At 44.2% G+C, this 20,735-nt stretch overlaps 1 protein-coding gene across 2 annotated transcripts; it reads right to left on the bottom strand.

Annotated features, from left to right (window-relative positions):
* Positions 1–5,398: 5,398 nt before the first annotated feature.
* On the bottom strand, positions 5,399–17,971 carry LOC308254839 (zinc finger protein 75D-like). 2 transcript variants are annotated; one of them, XM_080681311.1, is made up of 6 exons: positions 17,382–17,971; positions 14,245–14,357; positions 12,201–12,393; positions 10,133–10,242; positions 9,507–9,633; positions 5,399–7,082 (listed from the first exon to the last, which is right to left on the bottom strand). In XM_080681311.1, exons 2-6 carry the CDS (start codon positions 14,248–14,250, stop codon positions 6,487–6,489), a joined length of 1,032 nt encoding a protein of 343 aa, XP_080537437.1. In that variant the 5' UTR covers positions 14,251–14,357; positions 17,382–17,971; the 3' UTR covers positions 5,399–6,486. The 2 variants fall into 2 exon arrangements, with proteins under 2 accessions (XP_080537437.1, XP_080537438.1); XM_080681312.1 differs by having other exon boundaries at positions 17,589–17,971.
* Positions 17,972–20,735: the final 2,764 nt, after the last annotated feature.

Here is a 20,735-nt window from a genome sequence, read left to right as displayed (position 1 = left end):
GGGGTGACCAGGACTGCAGAGGAGGGCAGTTAGGGGCAAACAGGCTGGCAGGGTGCAGTTAGGCATCAATCAGGCTGGTAGGGGAGTGGTTAGGGGGGGTGACCAGGCCGGCAGGCAGAAGCCGTTAGGGGCAATCAGGAAAGCAAGCAGGTGAGCAGTTGGGAGCCAGCAGTCCTGGATTGTGAGAGAGATCCCAGATTGGAGAGGGTGCAGGCTGGGCTGAGGGACACCCTGCCTCCCGTGCACGAATTTCATGCATCGGGCCTCTAGTAAAAATATATTAAAAAGAAATATCAGTGCCAGTCTGGCAGCACCACCTAGCCACCAATCCCCCAAGATCTGAATGCCAGCAGGGCCTCTCTCCCAAGCTTCCAATTTCTGATAAACAGACTTTTTCTTGTATTCTCCCAAACCCCTGTATGGTGTTTCCTATAGTTATGATCTCTATTAGCTTAGTGTTTATATATCATTGCCTAACATTGCCTCAGTGCACTACCCCACTTGAGAATGAATTTGAAGTAGGTTGTACAAAGGGCAATACTCCCAAGTCTATAGAGTTCTTCAGATGTGTAACAATATCCTCTTGGTTTGATTCAGCCCTCAGATGGTCATTAAGAAGCCAGATTTTCCCCCTGTAAATTAACTACTAGGGCTCTTTATATGGTTTCTTAGTATCTCCATCACTGAAACATTTTAACTAATTGGTTAAATTTTTCAATTGACACTATTCCTTTTTTTAAAAACTTAAAAATATGTATTTTTATTGATTTTAGAGAGAGGAAAGGAGAGGAATAGAGAGAAACACTGATGAGAAACATAGACTGGCTGCCTCCTGCATGTCCCCTACTGGGGATAAAGCCCACAACCTGGGCATGTACCCTGACCCGGAATCGAACCATGACCTCCTGGTTTATAAATTGTCATTCAACCACTGAGCCACACCCGGCAGGGCAACACTATTTCTTTTTTTCCAAGAATTCCTAACCATTTCCCATAGACTGGATCAGATATTCTCATTATAATCCAGAGAAATGTAGGGCAAAGTCTGTTGATTGTTACCCTTTTTCCTCAGCCTAAGGTGGTGGATGCGTGGTCATAGCCAAAGCAGAGCTAGGCCCCTGAAACCTCCTTACCCCACTCTCCTTTGCTCTTGCTACCTCTTCTATGCTTCTTCTGTAAGGGGATTCTTTGCCAGTCAGTTAAAGAACAGCCCAGGACTTCTGGTATCCTGAACATTTCATTGCTCGTGGATGAATCCTTGCTTTCATTGTTATTAGCTCTAGCCTCCTTGTAGTCCAGTTGCTCATCCTGGCTTGACTTCTGGGTAAAGATAAGTGAAAGACTGAGCATTCTTTTAGTGCCTAATGCCAAAAGTGGGACTAAAACTCTTTCCTTAATTCAATGTTTTATCCTGTTATGAATACTGAATAGGTACTGCAAAATATTCTCACCTAAAAATAAAGTCTCATCATTTTCTTTTTTTTTTTTTTTTAAATATATTTTATTGATTTTTTACAGAGAGGAAGGAAGAGGGATAGTTAGAAACATCGATGAGAGAGAAACATCAATCAGCTGCCTCCTGCACACCTCCTACTGGGGATGTGCCCGCAACCAAGTTACGTGCCCTTGACCGGAATCGAACCCGGGACCCCTCAGTCCACAGGCTGACGCTCTATCCACTGAGCCAAACTGGTTTTGGCTCATCATTTTCTTACCTCAAAAATTACACTCCTCAGAGGAAATGATTAGTACTGTATAGAACTTTCTGGACCTTAATCTATACTAGTATTTATGCCCATGTACTCTTTTTAATTTTTTATTTCAATATATTGACCTCATCTTTAAAAAAACCCCACAAACTGCTACATTTAGGTATGTACTACAACATATTCAATCTTCAATCATTTCCCTTTGATATGACACTTTCCTTAATCATGTGTTATTCTAGATTGCAATATTCTGGATATATATTCAAGAGGGAGCTAATGAGTTGGGGTGTTTAGTGTAAGGGGAAAAAATAGTGGCGGTTTCTACATGGTCTGCCTTTATTCTGTCCCCTTCATCCCTCAATCATTTCTAATACTCGCTGCACAATGAAGGTGAGTAGTCCATCAGGATATAAATGGAGGGAGGTGAAATGTGAAATAGACTGATACACCTCCTTAGGTTATGTATCCCATTTTTGATTAAGCAGAACACTGAGCAATTTATTCTAAGCACACTTATCTATGTTGATCCTTGCAACATATTTGCAAGCTATTATATTTATTTTACAGGTGGTGAAACAGTATTAAAGAGATCCACTGACTACCATAATTGCAGAATATAACAAAATGCTCAAGTACCTTTGGCTCCAGTGTCATGAACTTTCTAGGGTATCTTGTTGTCTCCCTATTCAGAGGGCAATGTAACTAGATAGCTGCAATGACAGGAAAGAGCAGACTGTGAAAAGCAGGGGCAGAACAGTGCTTCTCTGCAGCCCTTGTCGTGTATCTTGTCAGCCACCTAGAAATTTCTGCAGTGCACCCTTACGGTGTGTTTCTTAGGCTGCAGGTGAGAGTGGAGCATGGGTTTAACTATTGCTCCAGGGAAGGTATGGGAGGCAACAGATCCATGTTTCTCACATTGATGTTTTTTTTTTTTTTTTCTTTCTCTAAAATCAGTTTAAAAAAAAAAAATCCCCCAGGGAGGATTAAAAACAAACAGGATAAAGGAACTTGATCTGATTAAGAAAGTAGCTCTTCTTAGGGTAGATTTAGTCAAGTGACTGTGTTAAAGAGTAGTCCACCACCACCACCACCACCTGGAAAATTCCGGATCCAAAGCCTTTGCTTCTGTCATTGGTTGCATTGACAGGAAAGAGCAGAGTCTGATTGTGAAAAGAATCAGACTTGGTTAGCTTTGCCAAAACTGCCACAGATGACAAGGGTCAAGCCCATGGAGATCAAGAAGATGACTGTGTCACTAGACCTTGAACTTTTTGAAACCGGCCAGGTTATGTAGTAGAAACACACAGCACTAATGTCTCAGTGGTGAAGCACAAGAGTTTCATTCCCACAAAGCCCATTATAGGTCTGGGGACTCTCCAGAACAACTGTCCTGCCATGTGGGAGACACAGCATTCCATACTGGTTTGATCTCATGGCTCCTCTCTCTGTATGTGCTTCCATGATTGAGGCAAGGAAAGGAGAGCGCTAGAGTTCCTCAACAACAAATAAATGCTTCAGTCCAGAAATGAGGCTTCTGCTCACAACCCAATGAACAACCTGATGAGCCTAACTGCAAGGAGCAGAAAAGCATAACCATTCTCCTTTTTACTATTCACTAAAATACAAATTGCATGAGGATATGCATTTTTCTCTCTTTTGTTCACTACTATATCCTTGGTCTACAACAGTCCATGCCTGGGCACATAACAGGCCCTCATCAAATTGAATGAGTAGGGCTAGGAAGAAATCCACATGTATCTTGGGAGAAGAGACAGAGCCCCAGGGGTATAAGGCTGAGGCTGCTGGGTAAGAGCTATGCAGAGATTCAGAGCTGGCCTTGATTTAAAAATACTTGATGTAGTTTATCTTGGGAATAAAAAAAATCCCACTGAGAGCGCCAGATAGCTCAGGTGATTTACACAGAAAAGCACTGCAGCCACAGACCAAACCAAGACAGCATATCCCTTACTACCAGGGCTCAGCTCCTGAAAGCTGCAAGAGCCACCAATGCACCCTGACGGGGTAGTTCAACAGAGCGTCACATACAACCACCAACCAATGAATTCATGAGTAAGTGGAACAATAAATTGATGTCTTTCTCTCGATCTCAAATCAATTTAAGAAAAAAAAAAAAGAGCCACAAATGCATCTGTTCCTCTAATGTAGTCAGTCCACCCAACATATTACTAGGGAGCAGGGAAAAAAAACACACATTGATTGAGCCAGGATGATAGGTGCTTTTCTTTCATCAACCCCTGTAATCCCCAGATCAACCCTGAGGTGTTATCTCTATTTCATTAAGAAAGAAGACTTGAGAGTGTTTCAGTAGCCAATCAAGAAACAGCAATGTTTTATAAGCTAGAAATAGATACAATGTCATTTAGGCTGGCTCCATGGAGATAACATACAAAGTCCCGATAATCCTGCCTTCAGGTCTGACTGATGAAGCTAAGTGACAGCCAACAGACCCACTAGCTAGGGGTCTTGAACAGACCAAGTCCCTGAGTATTTGAGCCCTAACTTCGTTTGTGAAATAACACATTTGGAAGAGATATTTAACCTTTTCCCTAATACTACCTAAAAGCTCTTAAAGGAACAAATCTAAGTCAAAGGTAAAGGAATATACTAATCTTGTCTTCCATTCACCTACCCATGTAACACAGACCAGGTGCCCCAGTGGTTGGCATCAATCTGGGCAATTTGGGGATCCACCTGGGTGAATCGGACACTGATCTGACTTTCCGTTGCTTGCATTGAGTGGAGGAGGTTTGTCATGAACATCAATGACTACCTGGGAGAATAAACACCCGGGAGGAGCAGCTGTGCAGAGGCAGCAGTCTGGGATCTGTAATCAGAAGGCCCAGACCGAGTCCTGCATTAGAAAACCCACAGACTAGCCATGGCCGGTTAGCTCAGTTGGTTAGAGCATTATCCTGATACGCCAAGGTTGTGGGTTCAATCCCCAGTCAGGGCATACACAAGAATAAACCAGTAAGTGCATGACTAAGAACAAGTCGATATTTCTCTCTAAAACAAATTAAGAGCCTTAGCCGGTCTGGCTTAATGGATAGAGCGTCAGCCTGCGGACTGAAGGGTCCCAGGTTCAATTTCAGTCAAGGGCACATGCCTGGGTTGTGAGCTCCATCCCCAGTGGGGAGCGTGCAGGAGGCAGCCACTTGATGATTCTCTCTTCACTGATGTTTCTTTTTCCCTCTCCCTTCCTCTCTGAAATCAATAAAAATATATTTAAAATTTAAAAAAAGAAAACTCAGTCTAGAGAGTCTATCAAACTCTCCCAAAGCTATTGCTAATTGCTGTGCTGGAGAAAACAGACACTGGTGGATCATGCCTGTTTAATAGTTTACAGTGTAAGACAACCAACATGGGTGTGGATTTGCCCACCACTGAGCATGAGTCCTCAAACATTTTTTTGGAAACTGGTCTTATGCTGACTGAATTCCCACCATGACCAGTGAACCACAGAATCCTATCTGCAGCACACAGTTCTCCCAAACATAACTCCCTCCTTGTTCTTAAAAACAAGTCAAATTAGCCCTAACTGGTTTGGCTCAGTGGATAGAGCATCAGCCTGCGGACTCAAGGGTCCCAGGTTCAATTCCCGTCAAGGGCATGTACCTTGGTTGCGGGCACATCCCCAGTAGGGGGTGTGCAGGAGGCAGCTGGTCGATGTTTCTCTCTCATCGATGTTTCTAATTCGCTATCACTCTCCCTTCCTCTCTGTAAAAAATCAATAAAATATATTTTAAAAAGTCAAATTAATGAGTAAACAAACAAAACCCTGAGAAGTTGACCATAAACTCCAATTAATTTTATTTTAGGCCTCAGGAAAGTGCTAATTTTTATAATTGTCTTATCCTATTAACCTTGTGAGGGAAGGAAACAGTTTACTTTGTTTTGCAGAAAATTCATTTTTACATCTAGTACATATTCCATAGCTAAAAATTTCAACTGTTTCCATATGATCTACTAGAAATGTTTTCTTTTCTCAAATACCACCAATGAGAGGCATAAGATATTAGTTATTTGGCAGATACCCTAGTGATGAAGTAAATATGATTCCATCACAGAAAACTTGTGCTAATAGGATTCAAGAGCTAAAGTAGCTAAAAAGTTCAAGAAGGACTCACATGATGTCCAGTGACGAGAGAGGAAGAAAGTCCAATTTGGTTCTTGGAAAACTTTACATTAGAATTCATTTCTACCCTATGGGACTACTGAAATTATCCTATTACCCTGAAGTAATAGTATGCAATAAAACAAGGCTATTATTGCTTTTGTTACAAAAGACCATGCTACAAATGTTTCTATCACATGTTTAATAGTAGTTGGGAAAACCAACAATATTTATGTCTGTGACCACAGATGATTGATTCCTAGTTTCATGTACTATTTGAGGCTTAATTTGCTATACTGCCAGGTACAATCCCAAACAGATTTTTCACTCATTCAGACTGTTTTTCAAACACCTTTTGCTAAGAAACTCCCCGAAGTCTAAGTAAAAACAGTAATAATATAACTACTACTATGTCCCCTGCGGAGTCCAGCTTTGATTCCTTTCTGTGAAAGTTTATATCCCCAAATTTTCCACTGATGAAAAATTTTTCATGCTTCATAAATTTTCATTTTCATAAACTTTAGGGTCAAGCTCCATTTGGTAAAATTCTTTAGACTGAGGATATTGAACAAGCTTCCCTTCATTGGTGGTTTCTGGTGCCTGAGAAGGCTTGACCACTTGCTGAAGTTTCTCATGCATATGCTATAGGTGGGTTCTCCGGTGTTTAATAAGGTGGGAGTTCTGAATGAATTTTTTCCCACATTCATGGCATGTAAAGGGCTTCTCTCCGGTGTGAGTTCTTTGGTGTGTGTGTAGATTTGAAGTTTGACCAAAGCTCTTCCCACACCATGAGCATTTATATGGTTTTAATCCTTGGTGTGATGTGAAGTGCTTATTAAGATCTGAACTCCACCTAAATCTCTTATCACACTGTGGGCATTTATACGGTTTCTCTTCAGTATGAATTCTTTGGTGCTTAATAAGGTCAGAGCTAACTCTAAAGCTTTTCCTGCATTCCTGACATTTAAAAGACTTCTCTCCTGCACGTTCTTTCTTGTGACGATCTATAAGTTTCAGTAGCTCTTGTCTCCATGTTGAAAGTTTCTCTCTTTCCTTCACTGAAAAGTCTTGGTGATATTTCCCCACCCTGTGCATATCACCATGATTTTCTTTGACTGTTGTTTTCTGGGGAACTTTCACTCTGTCCGTTTTTGAAACTATGTCTTCTGGTGTTGGCATTTCTAAGTCAGAAAGGCATATAGATTGATGATTTTCAATGTTATTTTTGAGGCTTAACCCTGTTGGAATAAACATAAAATCAACCAACTAAATGGCAGAAAGAAACCTCAAAAATAGAGACAAAAATTAAATGATCACTCAATTTTAAAATATAGATAAGTAGAATCTTATAATGTTAAATCTTTGCAAAGGTTCCTATTAGGGCACATTTCCGATCTTCCCATGGTGTATTTATCTATATGCAGCACTCCAGGGGTGTCCTTGAACTCCATGGATCCTTGAATTCATGGCTCTTTCGCTCTAGACAGGAGATGACTTTAGGTTTGGAGAACACAAATATGGCTATGAAATGGAAAAACTGAGGTCAAGGACTGCTAACTTAACAATGTCCATTAATTATAGACTATTTCAGGAACAACAAAAAACAATTTTACAGTTTGTTACCCCAAATGGTTAAATGGATAGATTCTCATATCAGGTATCAGGTTGATACTACACTGCATTTGTGAATAGATATGCAAAGTGGAGATTAAGAAAAAAACCTAACTAGCTTGATCAAAAGGACACAGTTCATGGGAATCTTGTGCATTTTCTCTTCTTCTGCCACCAATAATACCCCACACTTGACTGAGTTGGAATAAAACTCCAGAGGTTGCAGGGAATGCAGGCTGTTTCTATCAACTCTTTAGGACTCACCCAGAATAACACCTGGTCTAGCAGGGTCAATGTAAAGGCCAGTGGGGTGGGAATCATATGCATAAGTGATTGCTGTCATAATTATACTTTTTATTTAGCAGCTGAACACCAGACACTAAACTGGTATTTCTACCACTCATAGCTCATTGGTTCACATCCCATTGAATGAAACAAACAAAAATCACTTAGTGGACTTTTTGTAACTATGTATTATCAAATATGAGATGTAGTCATCATTCAGTCTTTTAACATGTGTATCAAATGGCCACAGTGTGTCAGACACTCTCTATGAATGACAGATATAGTGATGCATAAGCCAAAGTTCCCTGATCTCAGAGAATTTACCTGCTAGTGGGAGAGAGAGACAAACATGAATAATCAAATGAAATGACAGGAAGTGATAAATGTTTTAAGAGAAACAAAAGCAGGCTAAGAGAGCATTTAAGATTCTACTTCCTGCCCCGCCAGCGTGGCTCAGTGGTTGAACGTAAACCCATGAACCAAGAGGTCCCCAGTTTGATTCCCAGATCAGGTTGTGGGCTCGATCCCTGGTGGGGGACAATCAATGTTTCTCTCTCATTGATGTTTCTCTATCCCTCTCCCTTCCTCTCTCTCTAAAATCAATGAAAACATTATTTTAAAAAAACACAGATTAAAAAAAAGATTCTGCTTCTATTAAGCTATTCGAGATAAGGCTGTGTAGAAGGCCTCTGAGAAAGTGATATTTGAATTGACCTAAAATTGAGAGTTTTGCCATGTGGCAGGAAAAGTGTGCTGGGTAGAGGGAAACCGAAAGTACAAATGAGCATGGCAAGTTCAAAAAACAGCATTAAGAATAGTGTGGCTAGCCGAAACCGGTTTGGCTCAGTGGATAGAGCGTCGGCCTGTGGACTCAAGGGTCCCGGGTTCGATTCCGGTCAAGGGCATGTACCTGGGTTGCGGGCACATCCCCAGTGGGGGGCGTGCAGGAGGCAGCTGATCGATGTCTCTCTCTCATCGATGTTTCTAACTCTCTATCCCTCTCTCTTCCTCTCTGTAAAATATCAATAAAATATATTTAAAAAAAAAAAAAAAAAAAAAAGAATAGTGTGGCTAAAGAGAACTGAACAGGAGCTGAGGACAAGGAAGTTATAGAGGCCAGATTGAGAGAGTACTGGAAGCCTTGATAAGGAGGCTTTATTTTATTCTAAATGGATGAGAAGTCATCATAAGATTTTGAAACAAGAAAATGTCATAATCTGATCAGGTTTTAAAAGACTCTGGCTGCTACATGGAAAACAGACTATGGGAGGGCAAGGCTGAGGGCAGGAAGAGCTAGTTAGAAAGTGACTGAGGGAGACCTGGTCAGAGATGGCTTAGACCCGATGTTAATAGCACAAGAAGATGAGACATGGTTGGACTCACACAATAATGTGAATCTGGACTCAAGAGGACTAGTGATGCATTAGTAGTGGGATATCATGGCAAGATCAGAGTAAATGATGACTTTATTTTTCTTGCTCTGAGCAACTGGGTGGATGAAGGTGCTCTTTACTGAGTAGAGAAAGATATGAGAAGAACAGGTTTGTGAGGGAAGAGGGAAAAGAGGTAAAAAATTCTATGTAGGATAAGGAATGTGTACTTGAAAAGAGCTCCGAAGTAATCTGCATTCACCTTTTCTCTGCCCACACCATCGAGCTGAGAACCAACCAGCTACTGGAACAGACACTCTCACAAGAGTGTGCATTCCCAGTAAGTTGAAAACATGACATATCATTCAACTTCTACACAAAGGGCAGAACCTTTACCTAGAGAGATGACAGTCTCATAGTTTTCCTGCATTACATCATTGTAGAGGGCCTTCTGACTGGGATCCAGTAATTCCCATTCTTCCGGGGAGAAATACACGGCCACTTCTTCAAATGTCAACAAGCTCTAAAGAAGAGAATGGGCTTCAGCTCAGTACTGGCCACTCCCGAAGCAGCTCTAACATCTGGCCCATGAACTGCATGATAGGCTGAAGGCATTAACAGCACATGATTTTCTTGTGTTTTGTTATTAAATTTTTTATTGATTGATTGGAGAAACAAGAAAGGGAGAGGAGAGGGAGATAAACATTGATTTGCTGTTCCAGTTATTTATGCATTCACTGATTGCTTCTTGTATGTGCCCTAACCGGAGAATTGAACCTGCAACCTTGGTATATTGGGATGACACTCTAAACAACTGAGCAACCCCACCAGGGCCCAGCACATATTTTGTTCTGTGTGTTTTTTTTAAGAGATAACGCAGAAAGGAAGGAGGCAAGGGATCAGCAAACAGTCCATGAGGTGTCCAGTTCCCCAGGGAAAACATCTGGGCTAACATGCCCCTGAGTACCTGCTGGGCAGTGTAGGTCATGGGCAACAGAGAAAAGCTCAAAAGCATGGCTCACCTGGGACTCAGGCAAGATGAACTCAGGTGCCACTGTCCAGCCTTTGGTGTCTGTCTGCTCAGGAAAGTCTAGGACCTGGTGAGTAGGCACAAATGAAATGCCAGGAACAGCTATGGGTGGAAAAGAGCCATCAGAAATTTCTCTCACTTCTATGCACATCCTGCGCACATTTCTAAAATAAAATCTTGATTCTTTCAGATGGGAAACCTTTTCAAGTGTGTGTGGTGACCGTAAGTGGTCTTATCATTGTTAATAAGAACCAAGTATCTATCAACCCCAGAACAGGTTGCCTAGTTTTCATGAAGTTAAAACAAAAAACCTTCTTATTTTCCTCTTATTACAAACTAGAGGCCCGGTGCACAGATTCGTGCACACTGATGGAAATTAATTAGAAGAAATATTTTAATATCGCTATTTGTCCTTTCTTTATAATAGAAGTGTCAATCAAATTCGTGATCGACAATGATAGATCGAAATACATGCGTGCGATTGGCGTGAGAAAGAGCTTTATATATATTGTGCATGCACAAGTCAACTTAGCCTTTTATATGTATAGAATAAGCTTGTTTAATTAGACCTGCTTTCTGATTTAGCTAAACTTTTTCCAGCCCAGTGAAGCACACCAATTTCTCTTTCAGGTAATTGTCAGCAACAGAGCAGTAAATATCAACACGAAGCAGATTATTATTGTAGATAACGCAGGGAGAACAATAAAATACTTAACTGCAGCAGTGTTTGACTATATTCTGCACAGTGAGAAAACCTGAAGTCATTTTCAAGGTCCACCATTTCTTACCTCTTTTTAGTCAGGTTAAGTTTCTAAATCTGTTTTCCAGCTAATGAAAAGAAAATAGGATTCCAAGTCTCCTATCTACCTACTCCAGGACTTCTGTGAGGATCAAATGAGATGAGGCACAGGAAAACACTTCACAGACATTTGGTTAAAGTGTAAAATGTTTGCACCTGGCTCTAAAGCAAGTCGTGTTCCTGGGTTGAAGAAACTCCAAAGAGGCTAGTCGCTAGGGAGAGGAAGCTGGGCATTGCTACGTTGAGTGATATCATACCCAGCATCTACAGCGACCGTTTCTGGGCTGGGCTGCGGACTGCATTTTGCACCATGGGGTCTTGGCAGCGTTGGCTTCGATTTGGTGGGGTATTGCTCCAGGGTGGTGGCGAGGCCTGTGTCCCACTTGAGGGGAGCTGAGTGTTGGTTTGTCGGCACCAGGTCTGTGGTGCCGTTTCTTTGTAAATGGCCAGTGCGCATCATGGCAGCTCCTGTGTTAAGCATCTGCCCCATGGTAGTCAGTGAGTGTCATAGTGACCAGTCAGATGATCAGAGGGACACTTAGCATATTGGCCTTTTTTTTAAAAAAGTATATATCTTTATTGATTTCAGAGAGGAAGGGAGAGGGATAGAAAGTTAGAAACATCGATGAGAGAGAAACATTAATCAGCTGCCTCCTGCATACCCCCCACTGGGGATGTGCCCACAACCAAGGTACATGTCCTTGACCGGAATCGAGCCTGGGACCCTTCAGTCCGCAGGCTGACGCTCTATCCACTAAGCCAAACCGGCCAAGGTGCATAATGGCCTTTTATATATATAGATAGTTCTGAATTAAGAAAAATTTAATGGACTTGAAAATGAAATACTCAGGGACTCCAGTGTACAGTAGGAGATGTATTATTTATCATTTACTTATTTTCATGGTACACAATTATAGTTCATATACTGCCACTGACAGCCCATTTGTAATCCCAATTCCTTCTGTGATTTGAGGATGGGGTGGTCCAATCCTCCACTTTTCTAAGGAACAGTGTTCATGGTGTTATTACCAGGGTCCTCTGGTTTGGATATTTCTGTACCTTAGGCCAATCCCCACCTTCAAACAGCTGGTCTATTCTAAGGCCATCTGTGAGGGGAGGGGGTAAGGGTAATCATAATTGCTAACATGACTAGATTTGCACATCCACAAAGCTGGGAACCCAGAAAGTGCCCACAATGTTCTGGCTGGACAAATTACGATCACAGCTCCCAGCTGAAAGAAATTATCATGAAGCTCCTTACCCCTCTCACACATAGGCTCAGTTTCTTTATGAGTATTCCTGCTCAGGTGTTGTAGATCCTGATATTCATTCCAAAATTCTTCATCCTGGGACCTGCCCACTGGCTGGGACTCTGCTGGCTTCAGTTTGAAGCCTGAGGTCTCTGCTGTTTCTCCCAAGAGCACTGCCTCCTTTCCCAGCACATGGACTGCAACCTGGAAATAATTCCCACCCATGTTACCAGAATTACTTGAGGCTTGGGGCTTGTGGAAGAGGGAGAAAGCATATAGTCCAGATTGTGGGAAGTGGGAAAACACCCACCAATTTTCCACAAAGTCTGTGAAATTTAGGATAAAAGGAAAAAGATGTGGCTACTGCCAGCCCTCCAAGAGTAGCCTCCACCCCTCTACATACAGCCTAGCTCAGACCACTAGCAGGGTTGTGAGGGCCACCTGTGTTCGTATTGTCTTGACAGCCTCTCTCTCTTCTACTGCAGTGATTTATACTTTTCTCAAAAGATTAAAAATTTTAACTGTCCCATCAACCAGATTTTTCTCTATGATTAGAGAATGTTGATAAAATAGAGAAGGGGGAGGAATGTACTTGGTTCCAACATCCTTCCAAATGATTTGACACCAAATATAAGTTCTGCCCTGCAGTCTTTAAATTTTTTCTTAATATACATATGTATTTTAATTGATTTCAGAGAGAGGGAGAATGAGACAGGGATAGAAACATCAATGATGAGAATCATTGATCAGCTGCCTCTTACACGATCCCTACTGGGGATCGAGCCCACAACCTACCATGTGCCCTGAGTGGGAATCGAATGGTGACCTCCTGGTTCTAGGTTGAGTCTCAAGCACTGAGACTTGCCAGTCGAGCCTGTCCTGTATTCCTGACAGTAGACCCGAAGCCAGTTGATATGCTGCCACCTGCCCAAGGGCATACCCTGGATTCCCACTCACCAGCTGAGCCAAGGACCAACCACTAAGGGAGGGCTTAACTATGGTATGGAAGACACTATCCCTCAACATCTTGCTTTTTTTTTTTTTTAATATATTTTATAGATTTTTTTACAGAGAGGAAGGGAGTGGGATAGTTAGAAACATAAATGAGAAACATTGATCAGCTGCCTCTTACACACCTCCTACTGGGGATGTGTCCGCAACCAAGGTACATGCCCTTGACCGGAATCGAACCTGGGACCTTTCAGTCTGCAGGCTGATGCTCTATCCACTGAGCCAAACGGGTTAGGACCCTCAACATCTTTCTTATCTCAGCCACTCTGTTGGGATTTCCAAACCTTGATTTCCCTTTTTTCTTTTTCCTCTTTGTTATCTTCTCTTTTGTTCTCTAAGTGTAATCCATTTTTTTGTTCTCCCCTTACTCTCCAACTCCTTGTTGCCCTTTGTCTCTAAGAACTTAAGATTCATCCCATAGGTTAAGCCAGATTAAGTTTATTACCCTCAATACACCCTGCTGTAAAGAGGGGGAAAAAACCAATTCTTTTTCTAAGGCCATGGAATTCTCTGCCAGGGTCTCTGAAATCTGTGGAATGACTATTGCTGTATGTCTGTGGTCTCTGGTCCTGCCTTAAATGGCCCAAAGGAACAAAAGATCACTGACCTAACTCATCTTATTTCTCAATTAAATGCCCCTACACCCCAAATATCTACTTTCATCCTATTTCATTGTTATTTATCAGGAATTTTTCTTCTCACCCATTTCCCATTTGAGCAGATTCACTCTATGCAAGTGGTATACCAAGGCCACAGCTTCTTCAATGCTCTGTAAATGGTGCTTCTTTACCTGGATTTGGTATCCCTGGGCAGGATGGTCAGGAACTGCTAGCAGTTCCAAGATCTGCTCTTCTGAGTAGACCTCTGGCCTCAGTATAATTCCTGAAGTTAGCCAACAGCCACCTGCTTCATGATAGTGGAAGCTCTGGAAGTGCTCTCCAGCTGAGACTGTCCGTTTGTGCTGCATATTTCTTACTCGCTGTGACAGGTCCCTTAGTCTCCCACAGAGCCCTGATTCTAATGCTCAGCCATCTTCAGACTTACCGTCATTATGCTCTGGAACAGTTTGCTCCCGTGTTGGACACACCACGAGCACTAACTTTGAGAAGAGAGGCCCAGTCTGGTCTGGAACAAAAAAAGATCTTCTTCCTAAGTCACTGAGAGAAGAAAAAAAGTACAGATAATAAGGTCACATGAACTTTACTAGTTGCTACTTATTATGAGAAAATGAAGGAAAAACATCCTGCCTTGTCTTCTCTTTATCAATCAACTGCCAGGCTCTTTCTCTTTTATTTAACTGAACTACACTCACTGAAGACAAATGCAAAGTGATGACTATTTTTTATTAAAAAATAAAAAACTTTTCATGCCCAGCTGGCATAGCTCAGTGGTTGAGCATCAACCTATGGATCAGGAAATCCTGGATCTATTCCCAGTCAAGGCACATGCCTAGGTTCTGGGCTCAATCCCCAGTAGGGGGTGTGCAGGAGGCAGCCAATCTCTCACCACTGATGTTTCCATATCTCTCTCTCTCCCTTCCTCTCTCAAATCAATAAAAATATCTATAATAATAAAAGCATAATATGCTAATTAGACCAGACGCCCTTCCGGATGTCCTTCCTTCTGGACAAAGCCGCAGCAGGTGGGGGCGAGGCAGAGGCTGCAGAGGCCCCTGGCCACCAGTGGGTGGGGGCCGGGGCCAAGGCCCTTGCACAACTTTCCTGCATCCGGCCTCTAATACTTTATTTTTTAAACACAGTCAATTTTATTTTCTTTAAACAACACTTTGGTTGTACAAAAATCACTAGTTACAGTCTTGCCAAGAGGTCCCGGCTGAGGAGGGAGCTGTTAGTCTGTGGCCAGAACTCCTGAGGGGTCTCTAAAATGCCAACACCCAGGTTAAAAGACTTGGGGCCAGGGTGGTGTTGGTGCTGGCAGGGCTGCCACCCCAAGTCCGGGGAAGGGACCCGACCCTCTAGGAGGGTACTGGGCCCAGGCCTCGGAGCCCAGGCCGCAGGGGGCGGCAGCTGCTACACAGGGCCCCGTCTTCGGGGCCCACAGTGTCCAGTGAGGGCCTGCCCAGAAGCACCAGGGCCACCTCTCCGTCCTCCTCCTGCAGGCCAGGGCTGGGAGACAGCTCCAGGCATCTCAGTTCCTCAGCAAAATCTGGGGACAGACGTTCCGGGGAGGTGCTGGTCAGGGGGCCGAGGTCTTCCAGGGGGTGTGTATGACTCCAGCTGTCCTGGGACTTGCTGAGAACCATCTGTGCGCGAAGGGCGTCCTGCTTCAGGGACTTCATCCTAGCTGCCCTCCACAGCACTCGCTTGGGACAGAGCCCGCTCAGGCACTGGCAGCTCCAGGCTCTGCACAAGCAGCCACTCCTGATGGCGCTCAGCCTTGGCCGTTTGCACCAGAGCACTGCTTCCCGGGGCGGGGCGGGGCGGGGACAGGGCCGCAGGGACCAGCCCTGCAGCAGGGGCAAGCCCTGCAGCAGGGGCGCTGGCCCAGGGAGGCTGGTCTCGGGCTCCTGCTGTCGGGGCCTTCCAGTCCACGAGCCCCGCGTTGGCCACCTCTCGCAGCATCTGCACCCTCTTCTGCTGCAGCTTCCTGGGTTCTTCCTCCTGCATCTTCCGCAGGTTGTCGGTACCCACCAGGGACACGTGCTTGGGGGGGCCCTTGGCCGGGGGGAGGGGGGGCCTTGGCCTGGGGCACCCGCACCTCCAACTCAAAGTACTTCTACCGCTCGCCGAAGGACAGCTGCTCCGGGGAGGCGGTAGGGCACGGCTTGGGCAATTGGATCCTTGGGGCGGGGTGCGGGCCCAGCACAGCAGCGAAGGTCCGAAGGTCCGATGGGCTCCCTTCACATGGGAGATGGAAAGGCAGCTCGTATGGGGAGGGGGGCTGCTGGTGGCCAGGGGAGCGAGGAGCGTACTAGTACTTTAAATAAATTTCAAAAAAAGTTGTTGGGTGAGCCCTGGCCGGGTAGCCAAGGTTGTGGGTTCAATCCCTGGTCTGGGCACGTACAAGAATCAACCAATTAATTCATAAATAAGTGGAACAACAAACAATTAAATGTTTTCCTCTAAAATCAATAAATTTTTTTTTAAAGTTTGGTGGGTGTTAAATTTGGCAACCACTGGCTCCAAAGAGCTTGGGGATTAGCAGAAGAGTTTATTGATGTGGCTTCTATCTCATCTTCCCAATGTCAAAAGATTTGAACATACTGAGTTTTTCTTACATTTTAAATATCACCCTAGTCTTGTGCTTTTAGTATGAGGGTACAACTTCTATGACCCTATATCCTCTTGAGATAATGGAAGCCTCTACTTCATGGAACATCTGAGATTCTCATGAATACTGGCAGGAGAGCTGAGACAGTGAGACCAGAGTAGAAGGAAAATAATCAAGCAAAAAGTAGCTTTTCTTCTCAGAAAGCATCTCCCAATTAAGTAATGAGATGCTCAACATTCTTACGAAGGTGCCCTATTTGGTTTGGCTCAGTAGTTAGAGCAGGGTTGTGGGTTCGATTCCAACGTACCTTGGTTGCAGGCTCATCCCCACCCACACACACATTGGATGTTGCTCTCTCTGTCTCTCCCTTAAAAATCAATGGGGGGAAATACCCTTGGGTGAGGATTAAAAAAAAAAATATGAAGGGAACTATGCAGAAGATTTAAAACCTGTATTTTAAAATGTTTACTTCCACTAGGAAAAATTACAGCCGATCTTTCTTGACAAAGTTTGCCCATATACCAAGTCATAAAAAGGGGGAGAATGGCAGTTGGTGATGATTAAGCTGACCCTTCTGCTGACTTTACGTTTCAAGGGTCTTTTAGACTTCTAAGGAGCCTATGGAGAGTTTCATAAGCCTCCCTCTCCCAGAGGTGATGCCGCAGAACCCGCACCGAGATTCTGTGCAAGATGCCACGGTATTCACAAATGAATGGCCGGCTCCTTGCTGTCCACCCGGCTCAGGAGGCCCAGGGACACGTCCTATGCTTTTGCATCAGGAGAAAGTGACAAGTGACGCTAAACTAAGGTTCTCCGACTGTTAACATCAGTCCGCAAAACACACACACACACACACACACACACACACACACACACACACACACACACGTAACCCCCACAAACAAAAACAACCAAACCAACCAAAACACGCCAGCGGAGGCGGATCGTACCATTTCTGGAGGGCAGTCGGGCTTCGTGAGCACTGTGCAAGTGGGCAGTGTGCGAGCGCGCCCTCGCCGCGGGCCCCGGAGTTATCTGCGCAAAGGCGTCTGGCTCTGGCCGCTCGGCCACGAGTAATGGCGTCTCGCCTCCAACCGCCTGCAGCGGCCGGCAGGTCTCCGGGACTCCGCAGCCAACTCCACAGGGAAAGCGATTACCTGGGATACTGGTAGCTCGGTTTCTAAGAGGCCACTCTCTCTTCCTACGGCTCAACCGCAAAATCCGCCGCGCGATACTCGGGGAGCCGCGAGGGCCGAGCTGGGAGGTCAGCTCAGGGTCGGGGCGCAGGCCTACAAGCCTCTTCGCCCACAAGGGGCCGTTACTACTCTTGGTCTAGGGCCTGCGCTGCTACCGGAAGCGAAAGCCGAGTGTTTCCGGCCAGGCCCCGTGCAGCTCCGCGACGTCGCCAGCGCCGCGACCCCAGGACCCGCTGGAAGAATCGGGTTCCACCCCCAGTTCAGCGTGGCAGCCTAGAATTAATGCCACCGAGTCTCCAAGCTGCCGCGCCTAGAGTAGCCTCCGTGCGGCTTGGCAGCGCGTGTCGCCCTCTCGCGGTAAGCGGTTAGGCGTCGCGCCGTTCATGGGGCGTGCTGCGAGGTAAGGAACTGGGTCCTGATACCAGTAGACAACGACCTCGGGGAGACAGTAGTGGGGCAAGGACATTTCGAGGAGACGTTTGTGCTGAGACGTTTGAGCTGGTTGTGCCAAGATTTGTGCCTGCAGCCCCAGGGCACAGCGCACTCAGCCTCAGGTGGGAGAGGACTTTGCATGTTTGGAATAGAATGGAGGGTTTGTGTCTAGAGCTTCAGGATCAAGGAGAAGGGTGGTATGAGAGAAAGTGAGAGAGGAAGGCAGGGGCCACGTTATGCAGGGCCTTTCAGGCTGGGAAGAGGAGTTTGGATTTTATTCTGTGTGCAGTGGGAAGCCACTTTAGAGTGTTAACAGGGATGGACATGATCTTACATTTTTAAAAGTTCTACCGGATTCTGTGTAGATGAGAATGGATTAGAGAGTCCAGCAGGTGGAGCAAGATTTCAAATTAGCACATCAATAGAGTGAAGATCCTTTGTTTGTTCTATTACTTCAGAATCAGTTGTATTAATGTGAACATGTTTACCCTGAGCTTCTGCATAGCAGTTCTTCATGTACTTAAAGACAATAAGCCCCTAGCCCCATCCAGCTTAATCTTTTTCAGAATACATTTCTATTATTTTTGCCTTTCTTATGAATCTCTATTTTATGTTTTTACTTGTTTCAATGTTTTCGGAAAAATCTTTAAAATTTTTCTTAATTTGGGTGAAATTCATGTAACATAAAATTAGCCATTTCCAAGTGAACAATTCAGTGGCATTAAGTACAATAACACTGTTCCAAAGCATTGGAATCCCTCCAAAGTAAATCCTGTATCCATTAAGCAGTTGCTCCTTGTTCTCTATGGATTTGCCTAGTCTGGACATTTCATAGAATTAGAATCCTAAAATACGGAACCTTTTGTGTCTGGCCTCTTTCATTTAGATACTTTCATTTAGATACCATGAGACATTAACTAGCAAAGGGGGGAACAAATCAGGAGTCACACAAAAGCGCTGTATTTGGCAGTTGGGAAAGTGGCAGGTTCTCCATGGGAATCTTAGGAAACCAGGACTTTCCTGTCTGTTGTCAATGCGCCTCAGTTTTATGAGAAACCCCAGGTACACAGCACAGCAGCCAGCTATAGAGGGAATTAGCTCTTCTGTGAATGAAGTTTCCACTGCACTCTGGAGTAGTGCCAAACATAATTCAGAAGCTTTTGGGACTGGGACTGTCGAGAGCCCTGTGTCTTTCAAGAGAAGATGGAAGATCTGCTGACCTCATAAGGCTTCTCCAGTTCTTCTAGGAGGTTGGCAGACAAGGCTATTGAGGCAAAAGGGACAAGTCAGCGCCCATGGAAGTGGAATGAGGAGGGGTGCGAGGACAGTGGAGGACTGATACAGCTAAAAATTGGACAGCAAGCAGCCAGTCCTGGAAACTGGGAGGTCTGGCACTTAGAACCTGCTCCAGAGCCACTTGTTTGAGGACCTCTCTGTACATATCCTGGTACTGATCACTTATTAGCAAACCGCTCCCCCAAACTAGGTCTTGTCTTCTAGCTATAAATTGAATTCTTCCTGTTCCCTCACTGTTGGGGGTACACTGGGATAAAATATATAGTGGAACCCAACATAAAGCCATTCAGTTGGCCATGTGCAGATTATATAGAGGAGAAAGTAGTACCTAAACCCATATGTTGTCTGGCTAGTCTAGAGGATTTTGTTTCAAGTTGTGAAATTGGAAGTCCAAAGTCAGGTATGTTGCTATCACCAAAGTAATGAATTGTCTGAATAGGTGTTATATCTAGAGTTTGTCAATAGAACGTCAATAGAACATAAAAGAATGAAGGTAACATTTACCTAGGGCTGTGGTCAGCCAACTGCGGCTCGCGAGCCACATGCAGCTCTTTGGCCCCTTGAGTATGGCTCTTCCACAAAATACCACAGCCTGGGCGAGTCTATTTTGAAGAAGTAGCGTTAGAAGAAGTTTAAAAAATTTGGCTCTCAAAAGAAATTTCAATTGTTGTACTGTTGATATTTGGCTCTGTTGACTAATGAGTTTGCCAACCACTGGCCTAGGGAATGAGTACTGCATTCTCTGTGGAAGGTGGGTGATGTCCTAGTAGGTGTCATCACTGAATTCAAAAGGCTAGGAATTCATTAGTCTAGGAATCAAGGTTCCATTGCAGCTGCAGGGTAATGGAACAGAATAAGAATGATCAAGAGTGTGGGAGCAGAGGGTGGGTTTCATTTTTAGTTTGGGTAGTTAGGGTACTCCTCATTGAAAAAAACGACATTTGAACAAAGACTAGGAGGAGAAGGAATGAGCCATTTGGTTCTCTGGGGAAGGAGTGTAACTGACAGCGAGAATAGCCAGTGCAAAGGCTCTGAGGCCGGAGGGGAGCCTGAGCAAGGAGGCCACTGTGACCTACTGCAGACTGAGAGAGAAAAAGGGTAATAAATAAGATACATGAGCCAGATCATGTAGGGCAGTGCCTTTGGAAGTGACATGAACTGAAATTGAGAGTAAGTATTTAGAAAATTTTATAGCAGTTTGACATTGCTGTACTTCCCAACTGAATTTTTGTTGTATTTTTTTAAAAATGTTTTTTCAAAGATCATTTGAGAATCACTAAGAAATGGCGTTGAGTCCCTACATAAAGAATTTTGTAAGGACTTGGACTTTCTGAGTTATAAGGCAGTAGTCTTTCAGGGGAGTAATAGTTTTATAGTAAC

This window comes from Plecotus auritus (genome assembly GCF_963455305.1).
Source record: "Plecotus auritus genome assembly, chromosome: 7".
NCBI classification, from domain to species: domain Eukaryota; kingdom Metazoa; phylum Chordata; class Mammalia; order Chiroptera; family Vespertilionidae; genus Plecotus; species Plecotus auritus.
The sequence above is the reverse complement of the archived record's forward strand: the minus strand, read 5'-3'. Positions and strand labels throughout refer to the sequence as shown.